At 39.4% G+C, this 25,957-nt stretch overlaps 1 protein-coding gene across 1 annotated transcript in view; it reads left to right on the top strand.

Moving 5' to 3' along the window:
* The first annotated feature begins 311 nt into the window (after positions 1 to 311).
* Positions 312 to 25,957, top strand: part of CCDC38 (coiled-coil domain containing 38) — a 34,593-nt gene continuing 8,947 nt past the window's right edge. Inside the window, exons 1-12 of the mRNA XM_088025287.1 lie at positions 312 to 354; positions 4,085 to 4,185; positions 5,801 to 5,966; positions 10,710 to 10,774; positions 12,473 to 12,636; positions 12,749 to 12,829; positions 14,973 to 15,133; positions 16,621 to 16,710; positions 17,407 to 17,464; positions 21,322 to 21,391; positions 23,000 to 23,151; positions 24,439 to 24,574. Of these exons, the coding sequence (XP_087881413.1) occupies positions 318 to 354; positions 4,085 to 4,185; positions 5,801 to 5,966; positions 10,710 to 10,774; positions 12,473 to 12,636; positions 12,749 to 12,829; positions 14,973 to 15,133; positions 16,621 to 16,710; positions 17,407 to 17,464; positions 21,322 to 21,391; positions 23,000 to 23,151; positions 24,439 to 24,574 (1,281 nt within the window). The 5' untranslated portion in view covers positions 312 to 317. The remainder of the gene's footprint in view (positions 355 to 4,084; positions 4,186 to 5,800; positions 5,967 to 10,709; positions 10,775 to 12,472; positions 12,637 to 12,748; positions 12,830 to 14,972; positions 15,134 to 16,620; positions 16,711 to 17,406; positions 17,465 to 21,321; positions 21,392 to 22,999; positions 23,152 to 24,438; positions 24,575 to 25,957) is intronic.

The raw sequence follows: 25,957 nt of genomic DNA, 5'->3' as shown, positions 1-25,957 counted from the left end.
ATAAAATTATTATTTTTGCCCACTTACCCGATTATTTTCTTGGGATAAGTTCCCAGATTTGGAATTGCTGGGCCAAAGAGGTTGTGCTTTTAAAAGCAATGAAGGCTACTTGGAATCACTGGCTGGTGAATTTGCCCCTTTACTCAAGGTTTACAGAATTTATTTTTTTTTTAATTTTTATTTCAATTCCAGTTAGTTAACATGCAATGTTCTCTTAGTTTCAGGTGTACCATTTAGTGATACATCACCCGATGCTCAGGTTTACAGAATTTATTTTTAATGTCTTTCCTTTTCTTTGGACAGGGCCAGGAGACAAAATGTCCTATTTTTTGCCGATATCACTGGCTTCTGAAGGTAAAGAGGAAATCTGTCAATGAGCTCTTACTTTGTGCCTGGTACGGTCGGTCTCCCCAGTAGATCAGGGAACGTAGAAAAGGAAAATACCAAACGACAAGCTTCAGACATGGCCTTTCTACGTAGAGTTTATGAATAGCCTGCTGAGAAGGTTCTCTTCCACTTTTTAATTCTGCAAAGAAAAATCTTCACATCAGAGAGGCAATAAATGGTCATATTTAGCTAGATTGCTAGGGAATTTCATAGCATACGACAATTAATTCAATTATTTGTCATAATAAAGGACATGAATAACTACATTTTATCAGACTCTGTCCTCTCCTTTCCTTTTCCAGCCTTTCTCTCCTCCTCCTGATTCTGTACAAGTATACAAGGAATTCATATTTATTGGTATAGAAGAATAACTTCTTTGTCACTTACAAATTTGACAAAGCTTTGAACATTGGATAACACCATGAGTGTGTTATAGGTAACAGGCAGTCTGTAGGCACTCTCCATGGGCTCGGGGAAAGTCATGCCATGGATTCTCCCAGAGAAACTCCAAAAGGAACCAAACCAACACCTTCATCTTAGACTTCTGGCTTTCAGGACTGTGAGAGCATCAATGTCTGCAGTTTTAAGGCCCTCCTTTTGTGGTGATTTGTTATAGCAGCCCCATTTCTGTGAGACTAGGAAGTGATTCAGGTGGGGAGAAGGGTTGGCTAAGGGCCAGTGCTTACAGTGAGTTTATAATTCACTCATTCAGTTTATAACAATTTTATAACAAAAACTTGTTAGAATGGGTTGAAAGTGGTCCCTCCAAAATGGTAGCCCTCCGTGTCCTAACCCCTGCAATATGACCTTATTTGGCAAAAGGGTCTTTTAAATGTAATTGAGGTAAGGACCTCAAGACGAGATCATCCTGGACTTACGGTGGGTCCTAAATCCTAAATGACAAGTGTCTTTGGGAAAAAAAGAAGTCCCTGTGAACACAGAAGCAAAGATTGGAGTTACATGGCCAATGAATGCCTGAAGCCACCAGAAGCTCAAAGAGATAAGGAAGGTTCCCCCACAGAGCCTTTGGAGGGAGAATGGTCTTGCTGACACCTTGATTATGGACTCCTGAACTCCAGGACTGTGAGAGAATAAAGTTCTGTTGTCTTAAGCTGCCAAATTTATAGTTTATTATAGCAGCCATAGGAAACTAATATACTTGGTGTTTAGAGTTTAGTTTTTTCTATTTCTTTATAACCAAAAGGAACTTGGCTTTGGACTTGGAGGGGAAAAAAATATCTTGTCATTCCAGGACACTGAAACTTGGTCGGACAGGATTCAAGATTTTAAGCCACCTAGGGTGGGGTGGACAGTAAGTTTGTGAGGTTTATCTTGGGAGGAGAGAGGGTTGGTTGAGGGAGAGATGTCCAGCCTACCAATGATCACCCTTTGGATGGCATCAGTGGTCCCATCCTGGGATGTCGGGTCTAGCTCTGGCCTGAGAGTGGTGGTATTGGGTACAGGTCATGAACTCTGTATGCCTCTCAACCCCAAGTCCCTTTTGGTCTTTGACTTCTGTTGCCTCCTCTTGGGCCTTAGCCTGTTGGCTATGCCCTTCCATACTCCTGCTTGTCTCCAAGCCCAGCTGCCTGGACCCACCCTCACCTGTCTTTGCTCATGTATTATAAGGCCTAAGATTTCATGTATTGCCTTGGCATCTTTGAGCCTCACAGAGCCACAAAGACCTAACTGTAAGTCTTCCTGTTCTTGCCAGATTTGACTTCCACGCAGTGAGACACGTTCCCAACCCAGCAATTTCCTCATCAGCTGGACCAGTTATACTCTACTGGTTTTCATCCTGATGGGTTCCACAAGTCAATTACATCCTCTTGAGGGAAGCAGGGGGCACCTCACCCTCTTGTTACTACAAAGCCTGCCTCCTGCCATCCCTCTGTTTCACTCTGCTCCTGACATGGCCCTGCATGGCAGGTGGTGCCCTCCTCCCCAGGGCTATGAGTATAAGTGACTAATAAACTGCTATCTATCTCATTAGTCCAGTGTAGAGTGTCATATGTTTGGTCATCTCGTACTATTTGGGGAAGGGATCCTTCCTTTACCCACAAGGTGAATCGGAGGTGATCAGAACACCACACACTCACTGTTGAGCTCAAAGCTTCCACTCTGCAATTTTCTTTCTTCCTAACCCATTACCTACAGATGAACCTGCCTGAGGTTTCTATCCCAGACATCCCCCACTTTCCCAACTGAATCCCTGGGCAAACAGCCAATTCTCAGGCAGCCTTTAAGCTCCAGACCAATAACTCCTATGCCTGTTGTATCTTTCAGCCACTTAGAGATGAGGGCCACTTTCAAAATACTCTGGTATTTTGGGAGGTGAAAGTGGGTGCAGGGGCTGAGGCAGGATGGGGGATGTGTTTTCAGTTATCCTTTCCCTTTCTCTGACTTAAGTTGTCAGTTCTAAGCTCCAGAATTCCTGCTTTTGGCTCTTGGTCTCTGAAGCCAAAATTTCCACCCCCAAGCATTAAAAAGCCAGAAAGAAAGAAAAAGAGAAAGACCTTTTATCATTTGAGATTTTATAAATAAAAACAAAAAATCCATTCAGAAATTTAGTGGACCTTCCTCTCCCTTTTCATCACCCGTCCCCTTATGGCCAGGCTTCTCTTTTATTAAGTATACAAGTCCATGGTTTGTACTCACAGATATGTGCCACCATCACCACAGACCATTTTAGAACATTTTTATCATCTCAGAAAGAAACCCTGCACCCCTTAGCCATAACCCCCTAACTCCCCTCCAGCCCTAAGCAACCACTGATCTACATTTTGGCTCCATGGGTGTGCCTATTCTAGACATTTCATGGAATATAATGGAATCTTATAATGTAGGGACTTCATGTGGCTTCTTTCACTTAATATAATATTTCCAAGTTTCATCAGTCAGAATATGTATCCTTTGTATGGCTGATTAATATTCCATTGTATGGCTATACCACATTTTGTTTATCCATTCATCAGTTGATGGATATTTGGGTTGTTTCTATCTGTTGACTATTATGTATAATACTGCTATAAATATTCATGTACAAGTTTTCATATGGACATATGTTTTCATTTCTAGGAGTGGAATGGCTGGGTCACATGGCAAATATATGCTTAACTTTTTGAGGCTGTTTTCCAAAGTGGCTGCATTATTTTGCATTCCCATTAGCAGAAGGTTAAGATTCCAATTCCTCCACACCCTTGCCAATATTGTCATTATCTTTGTTTTGTTTTTTTTTTTGTGTGTGTGTGTGTGTGTTTTTTTTTTTTTTTTGGATGACTCTCTAGTCTGGACCAAGGATGTCCCTAAGGGTACGGCAGCAATGGCAGTGTAAGGGTAATAGTACAGATATTTGTAGTGACGGGAAGAAGCAAAATCTTAATGCCTCAAAATATGATCCCACTATCCTGTAATAGGCCCCCCTATCTATTCACATAACAAATAACATTCCCCCTGAAGTATTAAGCCCTGTGCTCGGTGCCATGGAAAACAAACAGATGAGCCGTGTCTTTGGCCCTTGAGTTGCAGGCCCTGAATCTCTGCCTCAGTTGGAGACGCAAAGGCTGCCTTGTCCTCCTCCCAGGGACCCACCTATCCAGCTGCTCCATTCTGGCTGGTGGAAGCCTCGCCCTACTGGTCAGAAGAGCAGGGATGACAGATGTTTTTCTTTTTCTTTTCTTTTTTTTTTTTTTAACAGATAAAGGAAAAGATGACTCAGTCAAAAAGGACAAGCCATATAAGATCTTTTTCAAAGATCTGTTTCTTTACAAAGAAAATGAAATGGCAGCAAAGAAGAAGGTAAAGTTTGATTAAAAGCCCAATCCAAATTAATGTTAGAAATTTATCCTCTTATCCATCACTTTTATGAACTTTGCTGGGTTAAGACAAGGGGTCAGGTGTGGGTGTATGCATCGCATGCTATGCTGGGGTGTAAGCACGTACAACAGGAACAACATCCAGCCCACGGTAAGGACCTAATGATCACTGCCCACTGGGGGAAGACAGACACACCGTGACCATCACGTATGACAAGTATGGTAGATCCCACTTCATTGATTCTAATGCTCATAATTTTTTCACATTTTCTCATTCCTGAAATTGGGATCCAGCTTATATAGATGGATTGCCATGCATAATTAGCAGTGCACAAAACAATAGTGCACCTACAATAAATGGTATCTTAGAGTTGATAAAATACAGTAACAAAGAACATGTAGAGAAAGGAGTGACCACCTTTGTTGGAGAGAAGGATAATGGTGGTGGTGGTGTGTATGTGTGTGTGGTTGTCTCTGTGCACGCACGCACACAAAGACTTAACTGAAGAGATAGCCAGAGCTGAATTGTTAAGAGTAAGTTAAAATTTGCCAGCCAGATACAGATAAGAGAATGTATATGTATGTATTAGGGAAGAGGGGCAGAGAAGAAAATAGGAACAGAAGTGGAGGAGGGAGTCATTTTAGAATTATTTGGTATGAAGCTAAACCAGAGATGAGGCTAACAAAGCTGTGCTGTGCAGTTAATCTCACTACTTATATTATTATACCATTTATTACACGATTTGAATTTCAAGAGGTTTGCTTTCCTTATTTCTAGAGGTAAAGACTAATTATAGGATTAAAAAAAAAAAATCCTATTTAGAATGAAGAAACTAAAAATGCTCAATAACAGATTCATCTGTAAGGTGAAGGTTTTATGCTTGTGTTATATAGTTTTATTGAAGGTGTCCAAAATTAAATTGAGCAAAGATTCATGAATTTAAAAAAGGCTGATTTATTTATGTCTACTGGGGAGGTCCATTTCCTCTCAAGTTTTCAATTCAATTCCACAGAACCAGTCCTTTCTTTTTTTTTTTTAAGATTTTATTTATTTATTTGAGAGAGAGAGAATGAGAGACAGAGAGCACGAGAGAGAAGAGGGTCAGAGGGAGAAGCGGACTCCCTGCTGAGCAGGGAGCCCGATGCGGGACTCGATCCTGGGACTCCAGGATCATGACCTGAGCCGAAGGCAGTCGCTTAACCAACTGAGCCACCCAGGCGCCCAGAACCAGTCCTTTCAAATCAGTGGAATTTCCAAGTTACCTGCAGTTGGGCAAGACAAGGATTAAAAAATAAAAATGAAAATGAAAATAAAGCCAGAACACTTTTCAGGCTTGTATTTATGATGTACATGTTTAGTAAATATTGAATGTCTTTATATTTGTGCTCAGCTTCATAAGAGAAGGAATTGCAAACTATACCCGGGCCTTCAGAGATAAGAACTCAAAGTCGCTTGTTTAATGTATTAGTAATGAGAAATTTACCAGTAATGAGAGAAAGACTTATTGTAAATGATATTTTTATATCTGATTACTATTTTTAAAGACAACATTATTTTGTTATATTAGAAATTCTTTTAAACTTTTGCACTTGGGCAGGAAAAATTTATAAACCGCAGCATGAAAGTCTACCAGAAGTCTACTTTTTCATCTCGAATGAAGAGTCGTTCACACCTGGGCCAAGTAGCATTCTACTCTGACACAGCTGGGGGCTCATTCGAAAAATTTGGGCTAGATCCCACTTTTATTCTAAGATTAACAGAAGGTAAGTCTAGATTACTGTTTAAGAATATTATTTTGAATATTTACTGTTAATGTCAGGTTTAGGGGCTCTCCTGGAGGTAAAAAAAAAAAGTATGCTGTCTCATACTATGGTTGGGGGGAGGTTCTCTATAAATGGAAACTGAGAGTGGGGACAAAATCTATTTTAAATAAGAAAACATACTTTTCCAAGAAATAGATTGTTACTCATTTTCATGGCTCTAAGGAAGAAAGTCATTGCCAAAATGATATAGTATTAAAGGTTATGGCTAAGGCCATTTAAACTCATTTCTAAATGTAAAAATATGGGCGCCTGGGTGGCTCAGTTGGTTAAGCAACTGCCTTCGGCTCAGGTCATGATCCTGGAGTCCCGGGATCGAGTCCCACATCGGGCCTCCTGCCAAGCAGGGAGTCTGCTTCTCCCTCTGACCCTCTTCCCTCCCGTGCTCTCTATCTCTCATTCTCTCTCTCAAATAAATAAATAAAATCTTTAAAAAAAAAATAAATGTAGAAATATATAGAAACTTTCTAAAGACAAGTGTTTATTTTCCATGCCATACAACTCATATATCCAGAATCAGGAAGCTTATAGAATTAAATAAGTTTTCCTGTTGTTGCAAAAACACAACCTGTTTTAATGGCATTTGAGAGCAACATGATAAAATATTACAGGATGTTCATTATTGCTCTATGAAAAGGAACAATATGTTAATCAAAATGTCATGGACTTTTCTTACTTATCAGATCAAGAAATGCTTACAAATGAGACAGAAAGCAGTTTGAAGTGAGGTTGAAGTGATTAATGCTAGGATGATGGGGTCATAAAATCTTCCCCCAAGATGAGTCTTGTCTAAATTTTTAAGTTAAAATTAAAAAGTAAGGAAGAAAGGAAGGGAAGAAGGGAGGAAGAAAGATACATCGAGTGCCCAGGATTTGCTGTGGTAACTTTGCCAAACTGTGATTAAAAAAAAAAATCTTCAGAGAACAACAACAAAAAAGAAACACCTGGGAAAGAACTTTGGAGTCAATAATTAGTGTAGGAGAGGGAAGCCATGTTAACTCTTTTAGGTCTTGGAGGTGCATATTCTGCACTATAGTTGTACAAAGAAGTGCAAATGTCAGCAACATGGTAGTATCAGTGACTATACCACGGATAGGATGTAGCTAGGTTCAGTCTTGTGTCTCATAGTTCACCTCTGTAGAATGGTGAACCCTAAGTCATCAAGAGCTCTTAAAATACATGACATGTTTTAGAGTTCTACACAAAGTGGCTACCTTCAAAAATCCTTGCCACACTACCACTTCCGAGAGAACTAGCAAATATGGCTTTGCAGATGACCCTACTCGACACCAGGCTGGGTGACAGAGGGGTTACTGGTCTCTTAACAGTAAATGACATACAGTAGACTCTTAAAAAGGAAATGGTAAGATTTTTTGGTATTATCCAAGACAATTTGGGCTCTGTCAGCAATGGAAGTCAGGTTGTCAGTTTCTGTTGATTACACAGAGAAGCAATTTAGACATTTTCATTGAAAATAAAGAAATCCCCCTCAGACTCTTTCCAATTGTGAGTTAATTTGGTTGAAACCCCCATTTCCCAACCTTACATTTCCTGCCTGAATTCTGATAAAAGACAAGCCTACGTGATGTGAAATGGGCAAGTGACCCCTACTTTGGGAGCCCAGTCATTTTATTTTTGTGTATGCAGTAGAAGGCAACTACCAGATCACCTCAAAGAAATTACACAGACGACTGTCACAGATAGATGGGTTAGGCTGCAAAGTAGACGTGCCCCCTCCAGGCAGCCAGCAGCTTAACTGTGGTTTTACTCTCAAAGAGCAACACTTCTGGATCACATCCCCAGTGAGTGGTGAGGTACTCTGGTGTTGAGGAACACTAGTGTTTGGAAGATGATTTTGTCATACACAGTCTCTTTGTTAAAAAACCTTCCGGACAGCTAGAAGAGCCCAAATGGGAAACCCACTATAACCAGTCTATTTAGACTCGAAGAATAAAATCACATCAACTCAGCCAGATAGTATCATGTTAAAGTAGCCTGAAATGGTAAGCATGACTATAATATTTAGCAAATGGACAGTATAGGATTTTTTATATTGAGATGTATTCCAATTCATGTGACCCATCATAAGTAACCAAATGAAAGCTACAGTAAGCACTTTCATGCTTCTTTTCTACGAAAAATATTTTTAAGTAAATTGAACCTGAATCTGATCAAGCAAACATGGGAGATTGAGCACATGTTAAATAATACCACCAGGATGCAATCTGCCAGATCCATTATACAGGAAATTCTACAGGGAAATTGGTCTGGCTTTTGTTTTTGGTTTTTAAGAGAGGGAGAGAGGGGGTAGGGTTGGGGCAGAGGGAGAGGGGGAGAGAGAGAGAATGCTAAGCAGACTCCAAACCCAGTGCAGAGCCCAGTGTGGGGCTCGATCTCATGACCCTGAGGTCATGACCTGAGCCGAAATCAAAGGTCAGACTCTTGACCGACTGACCACCCAGGAGCCCCTGATTGGGTTCCTTAAACCAATAAATGGCATGGAAAAATGGTAGTGTTTGGGAGGAGGTAAGGGATGGCAGTTATAGGTAAAAAATTAACTTTAGGAGTTATACCAACCAAATTGATCTTTGTTTAGATTTTAATTTTTTTAATTCTAAAAAGTTATTTGTGAGACCACTGGGGAAGTTTGAACCCAGACTAGGTATAAGATGATACTAAGGAATTGTTCATTTTGTTTGGGATGATAGTTGTATTATGGCTATGTTTTAAAACTTTTTTATCTGATAAATAAATACTGAAGTATTTATGGGTTAAATGATAACGATGGCTTGGATTTGCTTTAAAATATTGCAGTGAGGGGTGACAAGAGATGAAACGAGAGGTAAGATGTTGATCGTGCTGAAGTAGGTGAGAGATACAGACAGTTCATTTTATGAATGTTGAGGATTTCTATAATAAAAAGCTTTTATGTGTTAAAAAGAAAACCATTATAACTAGGTGCTTATTACTTTCACATATATTATTTTATCTAATCCTCAACAAAATGCTATAAGATATTTCTGTCTCTTCTCCTCTGATGAAAATGGCTCAGTGAGATTGAATCACTAATTAAAGGTCACTAGGTGGATGCAGAATTCAAACCAATGCCTGTCTGACTCCAAGTCTTGTTGTTACCCATAAACACAGAACTATTTTTTAATGATTAAAATAATCACTTTATTGCTGCTATTATTATTGACCTGGAAAAATTGTGATTACTCATTCCAATTGTATTTTTAATAATAGCTAACAATTGTTAAGAAGTTATTATGTGTTGGGGTACTCAGGTGGCTCAGTCAGTTAAGCGTCTACTCTTGACACATTGGGTGTGCAACCTGCCTAAGATTCTCTCTCTCCCTCTCCCTGTGCCCCTCCCTGCTCACACACTCTCTCTCAATCTCTCTTTGTCTAAAAAAAAAGAAGTTATTATGTGTTTTATAGCATGTTGCTTCACTTCCTTCTCACAATACCACTATGAGGTAGAGATAATAGCAATGACCCACTTAGACTAATTTGTGCTGTGCTCATAAACGATTCCTAAATTTCAGTGGCTTGCAACAACGTAAGTTTATTTGCCATTCACCTTTCAACATTGGTGCTCTTCAATGTGTCCTGCACTGAAGGAACAACCCCTGACTGGTATGTTGCTGGAGTTATGGCAGAGGGAGGAAGAGAGAACCAGTGGTGGTTCTTAAAACTTCTGCTTGGAAGCCACACAGGTCACTTCCACTGGCATTCAGTGAGCCAAATCAAGTCAATGGTCAATCCCAATACCAGCGAAGAGAGGGAGAGAGAATCTTCTTCCAGAGAGGGGCAGAAAATAGTTTGGAACAATAATACAATCTACTACTATTAGGATCCTCATTTTTACAGACAAGGAAACTGAGGCTTGGAGAGGGTGAGTAATTTACTCACATCCTCATGGCTAGTAAGAGGCGGAGGCGGAATATGACCCAAGGAGACTGTGGGCTCCCCAGTGCAGCGCGGGCTCACTGGTATTTGGGAAACACTGTTTTATTTCTACTTCTATCTACGTTTTAATCAAGAGACTTTGTTCTATACCACATTCTGTTGGTTTTTCATGAAGCTAACAGTGATGCAGCCTATGTGTAATTTTTCCAGAATGAAGAAATCTTGAAAGGAAACTTTGGTCTTTTTTTATTGCTAGATGGTAAAGCTAGTTGTCATCTTTTTCTTTCATGCTGTAAATTTGGTTTGTGATCCCCACATGCATTTTGCTAAAGGACTTCGGTTTTATATCCAGATTGGCCAAAACACTAAGATTTAAAACAGCTCGGTCTCCTTCAGCACAGGCTTAGGAATCATATGTCCCTTCTGCCATGTGTTAGCTCCATTATCTTGGGCAAGCATCTTGACATCTCTGAGCTCACATACAGGATGGGTACAGAAATATGTACCTCATTGGGGTTATTGTTAGGATCAAATAAAATGATTTATTTAAAGTGTCCAATAACGTTCTTGGAATTTGATGGACACAAAATAAATGGTAATTACTATTATGAAATTAGTTTTTTAGTGATTAGGAAAAAAGTTTACTTGAAGAGATAGTGGTTTTTTAAGTCAGATACATGCCATATACAGTAATTTAATTACATAGCTTTTATTTTATAGAAACTCTTGAGGAATAATGAACTAAATCTAAGTCTATTTCAATTTTCTTTGAAGGTGTGGACACAAAAAGGACTATTCATGAATTTATTAATGACCAGAGAGACCGGTTTCTGCTGGAGGTAGTAAAAATAATTTCTTTCTCCCATTAGTCAAACAGAAGACCGCCGGCAGAGCATTGCCAAATTTTCACCTTGACAGTTTATTTTTTCATTACATGCTCCAGATCTATTGCGCCTCTGATCCTTTCCTAAACAACTTCAGTTGGGCTTTCGTCCTCATCATTCCACCAAAACTGCTTTTGTCAAGGTTCTCAGTGACATTCCCATTGCCAAGTTCAAATCGTCACCTCACGATCTTCCTTTTCCTTCCCCTTCCGCAACAGTTAGCTCATTCGGTCACTTCCTCTTTCTTGAAATGTCTTCTTCAGCTGGTTTCCAGGACCCACAGTCTCTAGGTTCTTCCTCATCACTGGCTGCTAGCTTCCTCACAGTTTTCTTTTCTTCTTCTTCTCCCTGACCTCCAAATGTTGGAACGCCCTCGGACTCACTCCTCGCCCTGTGCTCTATCTACCCTCCTCCAGGCCCATGGCTCTAAATTCCACTTTCCCCATTAACAACTTCCAAACTTATTTCTCTACCCTGATCATCTTCCCTGAACTCCAGACTCACAAAGGCAATTGTAGTCCTTAACATGTCCACTTAGATGCCCAGTAGGCACCTCAGTCTTCATTACCCCTGCAAAGCTGCATCTCGTGGAGTGCCCCCATCGCAGTGAGTAGTGATTTCATTTTTCCAGTTGCTTAGGCCAAAAACATTGGAGCTATCTTCAACTCTCCTACCTACAACCCACATCCAAATATACTTTCAAACGTATTTTTTCCCCATACATCCATACTCACACTACTTTTCATGACTTCGCCTGCTGCCACTGTAATCCATGTCACCGGTATCACCTGCATGAGTTATTGTTATAACTTCTGAACACTGGTCTGACTCCACTTTTGCTCCCTACACTCAGTCTGTTCTCCACACGTGCCCCTCCTCTACTGAAGACCTCTGGTGACTTTATCTGGCCCCTGGCTCCCGGGTTGTTATTTCTTTAAAATGATCTCATTTACATATTTTAAATTCATGTATATTATAATGTATGACTTTATTTATAATTCCTTGTTCATACATGGCATTAAAAACCATAGTGAACTCTTATATTCTGTAACTAAAAAAATAAATAAATAAAAGCTAGATATCAAAGTTGTATTTGGGGATTTACCCAGGGTTCTTAAAGCCTGGTTAAACACCCCTACCCTTGGGCAGCTTGGAGGAATGTATCATAGGTATAGCAGGGTGAAAACCTCATTCTCAGGTGCTCCTTCCTAACGGAGGAGGCTTTGTCACTGCAGACAGCCCAATTTCCCAATGCCCAGAAATGCTGGAGGGATATTGTGGATAATACCAGGTAGACCTCCTCTTTGGAGAGATATGTAGTTTTTTGTTTTGGTTTTCTACTTTTATTTTTTTAGGATAGAGCCTGAGGGGAAATGTAGCTACTTTTGATTTGTGGGACAAAGCCATGTTGGAACAATATTGAGCCTCTTCATAAAAGTGAAAGAGAGGAATTAGTCTCCCTTCTAACGATCCCCAAATAAATTCCTTCGTAAAATAAAGGCTATCGTCTCAAGACCTGGCATGCTATTATTTCTAATACATGTGATCTCTTACTATGCAAGTTATTTTCCCTTTATTATGAGACTGTTGAAATGTACTAGCAATGAGCTGGAAATGTGCCATAATGTGCACTTCTGTTTTCAATATTCCTAGTATGCCCTGTCAACCAAAAGAAATACAATTAAAAAGTTTGAAAAACACATGGTGGCGAAGGAACGGCAACTCACAAGAGCCGAAAAAAAGCTCCAAGAAGATGCAATGGCCTTTGAAGAGTTCCTTCGAGAAAATGACCAGAGATCTGTAGATGCTCTTAAAATGTTCGTTTTTTTCCACTCTGGCCAAATTGCCTTTTTCCCTCCCTCTTTCTTTTTAGTTTCTCGGAATACAACACAACATAAAACAAACTAACAAATCCCCGTTACTTTTCAGTGCAGCACAGGAAACTATAAACAAACTCCAAATGACAGCAGAACTAAAGAAAGCCAGTATGGAGGTACAGGCGGTGAAAAGGTGAGCCCAGGGCACCATCTTTTCCTTCTCGAATGTCCCAGCCCTGGTGAAACCTACATGTGCCTAGCCAGACCTACGCGGGAATATTCCTTATTAGTTGATGACTTCCTAAGTATAACCTCATTTTTAAATAAGTAATCTGTTGATCAAGGTCCTTCTGTCTGTCTCTGCCTGGTTATCAGAGTACAGTGAACTCTGGCTGAAAAATTTCTGTAACTTGTCAGTGTAGAAGCCTAGAAATTGGTTGAAAAGAAGCAAGCCAATGTTGAAAGTAAACCATAAATTATTTTCTAAGTGTCCTCTTTCATTCATTTGAAGGCATATTTCTTTCCACATTTTAACATCTCTGAAATTGGGATTCATTTTTACAACTATCTCTCAACTATAATTGGCACTTCCACTTAGTTGAACCTAGAATTGATATTAAAAACCAGGATTTATAGTGACAAAAATTTCAGGAAGGAGAGTTGGGATAAAATTATTATATCACCCACCACTCTTTTTTTTTTTTTCTTTTTCAAGCCTGGATGTTTTCTTCTGTGGTCAAGTGTATCTCACTTGGTCTAATTTTAAGTATCTAAAGAAGCATCCTTCTATCATCATTCTTGGACAGGAATTTCATGACAAAAACTTGTTTTGTTTTTTCTTTCTGAGGATTTGATACTTACCTTTCCTCTAAAACCAAGAGAAGAGGACAACAGCTTGTCTAAAATACAGCAAATGAATGGGATGGTAGTTTCCTTGAAACCGATTGTTACTAACAGAATGTGTGTTTTCCAAACACATTCTGGCTACAGAGCCTCTTCTCTTGTAGGAGCCTAAAGTTGAAGGCATTCCAAGGTGGAGAACCTTCCTTCCTTCACTCCATCATGTAATTAGAAGATTCTGTTCTATCTGTAGAACAAGAGCAGCAGCCTCGAGGCTTGCAGAGAGTATTATATTTATGCACAATGGCCACCCAGTAAACAGCCTTGCTGAAAAGAACTTGCTTAGTGTATATGTGTCTCCTCATCCTAGAAAGGTGCAAAGGTCATGAAAAACAAGCTAGGAAACAGCACAAAGGATACAGGTGCCTGCTATTTATTTCCTTTTTCTTTCTATCTTTTGGGCTTGAGATGGCCCAGGAAGGTCGTCCACTGCAGGTAGGGCTGGAAATCTGTTTACAAAGGGAAAGGGAGCTTGTTCTGAAGCTTTTGCTTGGAAGCTGTCCAATGCTAGCCATTTTAACCCTGTTCTTGTAACACCCCTGGGAGGCTTTCAATCTAATAACAAAGTGGTAGTAGAATGAGGGGCTCCCACATCCTTCAGTGTGATACGTGAGCCAGCTGATTACTGACTCTTGAATCTCACGCTCACATCAGGGCTGAAGGAAGGCACTGCCTGAAAAAAGTACCGGAGCTGAAGATACTGGTGTAGGAGTAATATCGATAAGGGTATTGAAGACGGTATGATTAAGGAAGCCTGGAAGGATATGGGTGGAGCATCCTTTCACAAGGGACTTCATTGTTTTTGTAAACATTCCTTCAAGGTCCACTTTGTAACACGATTATGGGAAAGCACTGTGAGGCTGGGGAGAGGCTTTCAGGCCAAGGCCCTGGATATTGGTGGCGAAAGCTTGGGCATCTGAGTCAGCCAGACCCGGGGTTGAGTGCTGGATCTGCCATTTAGTAGACAGATGACTTTGCAAGTCATTAATTTCTTCTTCCAAAAGATGGGGATTATACTGACTGTAAAGTGCTGTACAGAGAATGAAATGGTACTCTGTCGTGCGTCCATAGTAGGTGCTCGTGGGTGTTTTCTTTATTCTTCTCACAAAAGTACCATCTTCTGCTACCTTCTAATTTGTTCCTATGTCTAAAATTTAATACGACATTTCCCTCAGGAATAAATGAGTAAAACTATCATCAGTCTATTCCATGTGTGTATATCCTTGGCATGTTTTATTCAAATAGGACTCCTATGGGTTTTTTTCTTCTCATCTTATCTTATTGATGCCCATATTTTTATGACCCTACTTAATAATTTTTGTTATGTAAATTACTATTCAAATACATAATCAAGGGAATAAATTTTGTGAAACCTTTTTTTATGAACATGCTTTCACATGGATATTTCTAATGATATCTTCATTTCTTTTGAGCAGTGAGATAGCAAAAACAGAATTCCTCCTTAGAGAATACATGAAATATGGATTTTTTCTGCTGAAATTGTCTCCAAAACACTGGCAAATCCAACAAGCACTGAAAAGGGCGCAGATGACAAAGAATAAAGAGAGTATGAATGTCAGTCTTCCAGTACTAACAAGTGAGTCACATATTCTTAATTTTAATTAAATAAATAGCTCTAATTCTCAAATATTGTTTCAATATTTGCTTGTTATTTATTAAACAGTCAGAATTCCTATTTTACGCAGAACCTGAACAAGGATTCCCACTATCTCTGATACTATTTTTTTAAGATTTAATTAATTAATTAATTTAGAGAGAGTGTGAGTGTGCGCGGGAGCGGGAGGGGCAGAGGGAGAGAATCGCAAGTAGGCTCCTTGCTGAGCATGGAGTCCAACGTGGGGCTCCATCTCAGGACCCTGACTGAGGTCATAACCTGAGCGAAAATCAAGAGTCAGTTGCTTAGCACACTGAGCCACCCAGGCGCCCCAGTATTACTAATCTTTTAAAGTATTATATGGTATATTATCAGAGTCTCAGAAATTAACACCGCATGGTACTGGTATTAGGAAGTCAGCTCAATGGACCAAAAATAGATCTATTATATATAAGAATTGAATAAATGATTAAATGGGGTTACAAATCAAAGAGGAAAACTACCACTTCTAGCAACATTGGGGTAACATGGACCAGACTTACCCTCCTGCCTAAAAAAATCTGAAAAATATATGAAGCAACAGGTTTCAGGCATCAGGTGCCAAGAAGAGAAGCAGAACGATCCGTGAGAGAGGAGAGACAAATGAGATGAGCCAAATGATGGCCTCAGCATAGTGCCTGGGGAGCATTTCCAGGATGCAGCAGAGGGAGGAGGAGCCCAGCAGTCCCCATGAAGTGCAAGGACAGAGCTAAGGGTGTAGGGAGGCTGGGGTTCCCAGAGCAGAGTACTGGAGAAGAGCGAGCTACACAGAGAGTTCTCTGCAGAGTCTTCAGCTGAGAGGTGATCCTGAGACTCTGGGGTAAGAGCATTTACCCCATAGAAGCCAGTAAACTTTTACAAACCAGGGAGAACTCTTCTGGAGAGCTGATAGTTAAACAGTTACCAGCACAGTAGCGATGGCTGTCACAGCTCACTTTGCTGTGACTGAATTAGATCATTTGTATGTGATTGTATTGGGTACTGAGCACAATGATGGCACTTGGTTAAACTCAATACACTGACAAGACAGAAAACCTATAGAAAGGAAAATCAGGAAGTAATTCCATTTAGCAGCTTAAAATTCAATGCCCCTAGACTTGTCCTTTAACTAGAGGATGCTCAGAAGGCAATGAGTCCCTCAGTCCGGAGGAGTGAAGGGCTGACAAGGGGATTATAGAAGTTTTCAGGCTGTTGACTGATGCAGGAAATAGAGACCTCCTCATGCCCTGCGGGTCAGTTCCCCTGCATTTTGCCTGGTCCAGAGACCAGTCCTTGCCGTCGGCATCATACATTTGCTTGTTACAATGTCCCCATCCTATATTTCTGTCCTTGTAAGTTCTCACAGTAACTCTACCTTCACCATGAGACAAACCTCTCATTCTCAGAAGTGTTCTCCCCCCATCTCTCTCCCTTTTGTTTTTCATTTCTAGAATTACATACAACGAAAACAGAGGGTAGTAATGAGGATGCCAGGAAGATATCATTTTCAGATGACTATTACATGGAAAGACGTCGCCAAGGTAACACCAGAGATTTGGGACTTCATTCACAAAAGTAAAACCAGAGAAGGTGCCCATCTCAAATTGGAAATCTGGGACCTATGAGCTAACCTGGAAAACAAAAGGTGATGTCCACATCACCCATAATCCTTGGGAGCTAGGAGTTCCATCTCTTTCTCTCTGACATGATTACAAGACTTGGAGAAGATGAATGGACAGGACGGGCACAGAACTCAGAGGCAGAGAACCTGGCACAAGTCATCCCCTCCACAAGATGTAACAATTCAAATGTCCATCCTTTTTATTTTTTGCCTTGATTTTTAAAAATCTGTGATTACATATGAAATATATATGGTTAGGTAAAAAAAGAACCATGATTATATTATATTATATTTCACAATTTATGCCCCTGATTTGGGACTATCAATAGTTTTATCATGTTTTTGACAATATGTACCCTGCACCGCAGCCCCCACCCCCCACAACCAGTGCCTTTGATTTTATTCTTAGGCTTGGAACCCAATTTCAGTAGAAGAGAGGAGCTCACTCCACTTTCTATGATTATCATTCTAATAATAATAAAAAGAAGGGGCATATCCATGCAGAAGAAATGACTATCTTGCACCAAATAACAAGGACTCATTTCTAATTCCACATTATTTCTTTTCACCTCCACCATCACGAATGATGTGGACTTCGCCTGGACATTTTGAACAGGAAAACCACACAAGAAGCCCACTCTCACCGTAGAGAATAAGAAATCATCCTTATCAAGGTACGGTACCTACTTGATTAACTCTCTTGGAAACTGTGAGTGTTTTTCAGAAAATATTCCTTTTAGCCTTTCTTCAACATAGATACCACATACGCACACCCGTCCTAACAGATACTGGAGGTAGTGGTTGCCATTTCCGGGTGCTCCTGAGGTGGCTAAACTCCCAGAGGCCTCTGCGCATTCTTTGGTGAGTGCCTGCCACTGCTGTTTGCAGAAACTGCCTGCCCTCTCTCAGAGCCACTGCCCAATTGTTTACAAAGCTACTCTGCTGACCCCTGTGTTTGCAGTTTTACCATGTCATTCAAAATTGCTGCAATCCAACCATAAAGCTTTTTTGTTTTGTCCCTTACTTGATTGTTGACTCATTCATACTCATTATTTCATAAATTGCTAGTTCTCAACCCTGGCTATTTAAGAAAATATATTGATGTCCAGGATGGGTACACTGGCCCCCAGGAGAGGACCAGCATCACAGTATCCATGACAATCACACATGACAAAAGTCAACACAGACACTGTACTCTAAATTCCAGGGACCCTGAGGTCACTCCACTTCTGTGGCATTTAAGGGTCAATGTTTTATTTTGCTCTTAATGTTTTTATTTTGAGATAGTTGTAGATTCACATATAGTTGCAAGAAATAATACAGAGAGATCCGTGTACTCTTTACCCAGTTCCCCCCAATGGTAACATCTTGCAAAATTGTAGTACAATATCGCAACCAAGATACTGGCATTGGCACAGTCAAGATACAATCAAATACAGAACACCATCCTGAGGATTCTTCATGTTGCCCCTTTGTAGTACAGCCACTTCCCTCTCTCCTCCCTCCCCTTAACTCCTGGAAACCACTGATCTGTTCTTGATCACTTTGATTTTTATCATTTCAAGAATGTTATATAAATGGAATCATACAGTATGTAACCTTTTGGGATTGGATGTTTTACGGAACATAATTCTCTGAAGGTTCATTCAAGCTGTTGGGTCTATCAATAGTTGGCTCCCTTTTATTGTTGAGTAGTGTTACAGTTAACCCTTGAACAACATGGGTTTGAACTGTGCAGTTTCCCTTATATGTGAAATTTTTTTTTATAAGCATGGTATAGTACTGTAAATGTATTTTCTCTTCCTTATGATTTTGTTATTTTCTTTTATTTAGCCTACTTTGTTCTATGAATATAGTATATAATATATATAACATACAAAATAGGTTGACTGTTTAACTTATTGGTAAGGATTCAGGTCAACAGTAGGCTGTTAGTGGTTAAGTTTTGAGGGAGTCAAAAGTTACATGCAGATTTCTGACGGCATAGAGGGTTGGTACCCCAACCCCCATATTGTTACAGAGTCAAGTATATATGGACACACTACAAATTAACTATTCAGTCATTGAACGACATCCAGATGGTTTCCAATTTGGGGCTATAAAGAAAATTGCTATAAATATATTTGTGCAATTTTTTGTGTGCACATCATTTCCATTTCTCTGGAATAAATGCCTAGAGTGCAAATGCTGAGTTGGATGGTAGGTACATACTTAGTTTTTAAAGAAACTGCCAATTTGTTTCCCAGAGTGGCCACACCATTTTACATCCCACCTTGTTCCATCCCACCAGCAATGGAACAAGGGATCCAGTTTCTCTACATTCTCATCAGCATTTACTGTTTTCATTATTTGTTTTAATTTTAGCTCTTCTGATAGATGTATATATCGTATTGTGCTTTTTTTTAAAAAAAGTTTATTCTGGCTACTTTATTTTTTATTTTTTTATTTGAGTATAGTGGACATACAATGTTACATTAGTTTGGGGTGTACAACATTGTGATACAACGCTATGCTCATCACAAGTGTAGCTACCATGCAACACTATTATGACATCATTGACTATATTCCTTATGCTGTGCCTTTTATTCTTGTGACTTATTCATTCCATAACTGGAACCCTGTATCTCCCACTCCCCTTCACATTGTGCCCATCCCCCACCCCCTCAAAATGGCTGGGCCACAAGGTGAGAGTGAGAAGCTTAAGGGGTGAATAGTTATTGTATCGTGAGCAGGTAAGCAGTGGTGCCATCCTAAGGAGTCTGTGCTTTGTCCCAAGGGCCCTGGGGAGCCACGGAGGGTTTTAAGCAAGAGTGTAACAGAGACTCAATCAGATTTACATTTTAGAAAATTGGACGTGGGAGTATTTTAGGGAATGAAATGGAGGGAGACAAATCTAGAGGTAAGAGGGGCCAGTTAGGAGCCTGCTGTCACAAGTCAGGGGAGAGATAATGAACTGTCTCAACTACAGAGTGACAGTGGGAACAAAGAAGGAAAGGCTGTGAGACACCTCAGAGAAGTGGCATTGATAGGCTTTGAAAGGCTGACATAAAGATTGGGGGAAGTGTGAGGAAAAGAGAGTGGTCAAAAATAACTCACAAATTTCATCAAAGATATCTCCCAAATTTCTGTGTGGGTAACTGGCTGTATGGCATTGGCATTCAATAATACCGGGAACACTGTAAGGGGAGCAGGCCTGAAGAGGAAAATAAGGAGTGTGATTTTGGATCTACTTTTAGCTCCTTGTAGGACAGCCAAGTAGACATTGATGTCCAGGTGGAAATTGGACATTGAAGTCTAGAGCTCAAGAGAAAGAGATAGATATGTGGGAGCCATTAGTATATTAGCTGTGATAGAATCTATGAAAGAGGATGAAATAACCCCCAAAGAGTGGGTACAATTAAAGGGGAAGAAGGCTGAGGAACCACAGACATTTATGTCAAAAAGGAAACCAAAAAGGTAACAAGAATGTCAGAGAGGTGGGAGAAGACTGATTAGAAAGTGCTACCACTGGATCGAGAGAAGAGCGGGGTGGACAGTAGTTATCAAATGCTTTCTCAGGGAATGTTTCCTAAATACTCACTTACTTTTACGGCTCTTTCTCCATGTTCCCACACCTTATTTCCCATGGCTTAAAGGGCAGCTCCATATAGGTATTTTGTTCCCTCAAACTCAACACAAATATTAACTTTTTTCTTAGCTCATCCTTAAACTGTCCTCCATCTTGTTAGGACTACTTCCATTATTCCAGGCTCACAGACTACAGATGTTAGAATCATCTTTGTCTCTTCTCTTTTGGCTCCAGTAGCTCTTTCTACTCTTGGTTCCCATGATTTCGTTCTTTCATGTATCTCTAGATTCTCCTCCCTTCCCCAACCTATTTACTCACTCTTCCCTTCATCACTACCCTCTACTTGAACGTGTTAATTACCTAGATCACACCAACAGCCACCTTACTTTCCCTAGTCTCTGCCTCTTCAATTTTCCAATCATTTTCAATTTATCCTTCTTAAAGGATTTTTCCAGAGCTGCTACGCAAACCACATAATTATTCTTTGAGTGTACCTCGTTCCCCCATCCCCGCAACCAACCTGATCAGAAGATATTTTAAAAAAGTAAAATCCGCTCTTCAGAAGACAAATATTGTATTACTCCGGGAACAAGCTTTGTGTTGAACACTAGAGCACATCTTTAGTTTGTCAAGCCTGCGTTAAAAGGAACAAAACAGATGCAGCAATGTAGCTTGTCATGTGTTTCTTTAAAAAGATTTCTTATAAATGCACCTCAAATAATTGGTACCATATGGTTTGGCCTTTCCTTGTGGTCTCACTTGTTTCACCCTTGTCCGGATGGAATCTGATTTTCTTTTGCATATGTGTGGAATCCTGATTCCTGCAAACAGCAGTTCCCTAAAAGGCTAAAAAGGCTATTGAAAAGGACTATGTTATAGTTAGGTTCCAAAGACAATTTAGAAATGAAGCAAATCTGTTGACTGAAAATGGCTTAGAAATCAGACATTTTCTTTCTTTTACAGCCACGCTGAGAGTATCAGTTCAGAAGACAGCTTGGAATTCTTTTTAGACAACGATACGAACTATGATCTGGTAACCAGATTATCTTTTTTAGATTTAAATATTGTGTTTGATGAAAAGTATAAATGCTCATTTTTTTCTTTTAAAATTAAAATTTCCTATTCCAAATATTCCACAACTTTCCAGAAGAAACTATGACTTTGACACTGTTTCCCAGTTGCATCTATAGTTCATCTTTGTCATCATTTTATGAAAAATGTTTATAAGAAGGTAATAATTTAGGAGATACATATATTCTCTACAGTCATCCTGCTGAGAATAAAATAGTCACTTCCTGATTGCTTGTCATTTTACTGGAGCTTGAGATATGCTGTGTAGCTGTACTGTAAGATAAATCAACCTTCAGCAAAACAGCCCTCTATTTTACAAGACTGACTTTGAGCTAACCCCATCGTGAATATAACCACTGAAACTCACAAGGAACAAAAAACATTTCAAAACACCATCCATTATTACATATAACACATCTTATACAAGTGATCTTTTTTTAATTATAGTAAAAAAAGTAACATAGACTCTATCGTCCTAACCATTTTTATTTTTTTAAGATTATTTATTTATTTATTTATTTATTTATTTATTTATTTATTTGACAGAGAGAGATGCAGCGAGAGAGGGACCACAAGCAGGGGGAGTGGGAGAGGGAGAAGCAGGCTTCCCGCGGAGCAGGGAGCCCGATGTGGGGCCTGATCCCAGGACCCTGGGATCATGACCTGAGCCAAAGGCAGACGCTTAACGACTGAGCCACCCAGGCGCCCCGTCCTAACCGTTTTTAAATTTAAATGTACAGTATAGTTAACTATATGCACTTGTTGTGCAACAGATCTCTAGAAATTTTCATCTTGCAAAATGGAAACCTGCACCCACCGAACTCCCCTATTCTCCCTCTCTGTAGCCCAGGCAACCACGGTTCTACTTTCTAAGAGTTTGATTACTTTAGATACCTCATAAAAGTGGACTCATGCAGTTTTTTCTCTCTGTAACTTGGCTTATTTCACAGAACCTAATGTCCTCCAGGTTCACTCATGTGGTAGTGTATGCCAGGATTTCCTTCCTTTTTAAGGCTGAATAATATCCCATTGTATGGATATACCACATTTTCTTTATCCATGCATCCATCAATGGACCTTTAGGTTGCTTCCACCTTTTGGCTCTAGTAAATATGATGAACATGGTGTGCAAATACTCAAGTCATCTTTTTAAAAATTAAATTTAGTTAAAGTAATACATATATTTATGAAGTTTTTGAAAAATATAAAGTAAAATGGGGAGAGAAAATGACCTTCACTTAGCCTCCTTTTTCTTTCTTCTATTCCCTTTCCTGCCTTTCCCTAGAACCATCTTTCCTTTTTTCCTGCCTTGGCCTCCTCTTCTGCTCCATCCCTTCTGTTTTCCTTACCTTCCTTTCCCCTTCTATAATACCTTTCATCTCCCCAAGGACCATAAATGTCCTCTTCCTGAAGGCCAGCTCTTATGGAAATAGGCTCCTTTGCCATTCTCTGCCCATGCTCCTCATAATCAGAATGGCATTCCTTTTCCCCCAGTGTATTTTTCTAGATAAGTCATATGTGCAAAAGTAGCATATTTTTAAGTGAATTATATTCATTACTGATTGATTAGGAACCAGAGCTTTATTTCAAAGAACCAGAAGAGTTACTTCAAGTCCTCACAGAGCTGGAAGAGCAGAATCTAACTTTGGTACAGTATTCCCAAGATGTAGATGAAAATCTTGAAGATGTAAATAAAAGAGAAAAACTTATACAGGATAAGATGTAAGTTATTAAGAACAAGTAGATTTATTCTCTTAAGCAGTCTCTGACCAGAGACAGAATCCAACTTATGCCTGTGTGAACCTTCCTCAGGGTCAGGGTCTCTCTGGTTTTAGGGTGGGATTATTATTAATAATAATTGACATTGTAGGGTGTAAAATGTAGAAGTTATATTTACACAGAGTAGACTGACTTTAGTTTTAGTTTCTACTTCCTTACATTTGTCAGAATATTTTCCTAGCTAGCAATAATAAAAGGCAGTTTGAAAGATTATAAAGAATTAAATGTACTGCCTTAATTTTTTTTTTATTGAAGTATAGTTGACATATGTGTTACATTAGTTTCAGGTATACAGCATAGTGATTCCACAACTCATTAAGTTTTGTCTGGTGCAGTTTTCACTCTACCATCCGGCTAATCAAATCAGGCTTTGGATGATAATGCTAATCAATGCATTTTCCTTGGCCGTGACTTTCAGCAAAGTTATGTGACTTAAATATTAGAGCATTTTATAACATACATATGTAGATATAGCAGGGCTCTCATAAAAGGAATTTCTGTAAGGGGAAGGAGGCCGGATTTGATGACTCACAAAATTCCTTCTGTAAAATTTTATATAATTGGAAGTAATATTGGACGCTATTGGCAAATAGCGTCAAACTGCAGAGGATAAATCTGTTTATCTACCCATTATAAAAATGTGTAAAGTCTTTTTGGGAAGAGTTTTCTGGGCCAAAAGATGGCAATCTTTTCACACAGTAGGTCAAACTACACTGAACTTTGAACAAATTAACTTACTCAAAAGTTAAGACCCTACAAATCACAATGTCACAGCCACCCAGGACCACTAATGTACCCTTTTCATCCTTGTCTCCTCTCTCACAATCCTTACAGCATATGGTGCCCCAACCCTACAGTATGAGTTTTGGGGACGAGGTGAGTATGGTTGGGCAGGAAAAGGGGATCTATGTCAGAACAAAATCTATCTCTAGATCACACCACAACCTGGCTTCCTGACACATCAACTCTGCTGTTATTTGGGGACTCTGGGGGAACCACAGGAAGAACATGCTTCCTGGTGCAAGTTAAAAGCAGCATCTATGCATTTACTCTTCTCATTTTACCTGAAAAGTTGAATGTACTTTACAATGTCTTAAACTATAAACTCGTATTTGGCTTGCTAGATATAGGATGTTGACACATGATATGGAAAGTGTTGAAATTCCTGACTGATGATTTATTTCCAAACCACAAATTACAGACAAGGGTCTCTTTCTTCTTTTGCAATAGAAATAGCAACATAGAGTTTCTTCTGGAGCACAAGGAAATGCTTAAGGCTAGCTGTGTAAGAGAAGAGGAAAAAGCAGCAGAACTGGAATTAAGGTCCAGGCTATTTAGTTTTGGAGAATTTAAATCCGACACTCAGGTAATCCTGCTTTGCCTTTGGTAATTTTATTTTGTCTCATGTTAATAATAATGTGCATTCCCTGTCCACTAAGCATTGGAATGGGGAGTTAAAGCACACAAATCCTGGGTTGATGATAGAGGCAGAAAACCAGCTTAGAATTATCACGTCAGTATGCAATAGTCAATTTACATAGTAGAAAGTATTCAAATTAGTATTGGGGTTTTCTTAAAATGTTGCTCTAATTATTACAAGGTGTGATGCTGAGATTTTTTTCCCCCTATAGATACATTTCTTTTAGAGTGTATATACATGAAGTAGTTCATTACTTATGATCATTTGGTAGTAATTTGAAGAGCAAGTAATTAACAGGGGAAGCACTGAATCAAAACTGAATGGAATACCTGCCCAGCACTGAGCCTCTAATAGATTTTGGCCTCTCTTGCATATATAGATCCATTATTGGAGCCCCTGGTGACACACACTAATGTACTATCTATTTACCTGCGCATCTCTCCCAGCTGGGTGCAGACCCCTCCAGGGCAGGGATTGTATGAGCTTTCCTAGTTAGATATGTTAAGTGTCCCTATAAAGTAGGTGCTCAATAAATGTTTGTTGAATGAATGATTAGTTTCTAGACCCACAACAAACTCCAACTAGCATTGATTTCCTTGTAAAAAATCTCAAATGAAATAAAAACTCAAATCTCATATGTGAGGCTAATAACACATTTATGGTTATGAACTTGATTTTCAAACAGAGGTAGATCTGGGGGAACTCATTCAGAAGACTGTCCTCCCTAACCATAGGATGGGCAAGGTTACAAAAGCAAAAGTTATTTATGACTCGTTTACACACACACATTTCCTAGGGTGCTATAGTGTCCTGAGTTAGGAGGGAATGGGGTCATACCCTGTTAGAGCAGGAAGTGTGATGACAGCCACCTTTCAGTTCTTCCTTGTTGGCTTTTTATAAACCTTGTGTGTGTGTGTGTTAAAATATATGTAACAAAATTTACCATTTAACCTTTCTAAGTGTACAATTAAGGGACATTAGGTATATTTGCAGTATTGTGTAACCATCACAACCATCTATTTACAGAATTTTTCATCATCCCAAATAGAAACTCTGTACCCATTCAACAATAATTCTCCATTCCTCCATCTTCCTGGCCTCTGGTAACTTTTATCCTACTTTCTGTCACCATAAATTTGCCTATTTTTAGGCACTTCACATAAATGGAATCATACAATAATCATCCTTTCGTTTTGGCTTCTTTCACTTAGCATAATGTTTTCAAGGTTCATCCACGTTGTAGCATGTGTCAGAATTTAATTCCTTTTATGGCTGAATAATATTCTATTGCATTTATATTCCACATTCTGTTTATCCATTTGTCCGTTG

Source organism: Eumetopias jubatus, unplaced genomic scaffold (genome assembly GCF_037043125.1).
Source record: "Eumetopias jubatus isolate StellerSeaLion01/CBP00866 unplaced genomic scaffold, mEumJub1_p1.0 scaffold_8, whole genome shotgun sequence".
NCBI lineage: Eukaryota > Metazoa > Chordata > Mammalia > Carnivora > Otariidae > Eumetopias > Eumetopias jubatus.
The sequence above is the reverse complement of the archived record's forward strand: the minus strand, read 5'-3'. Positions and strand labels throughout refer to the sequence as shown.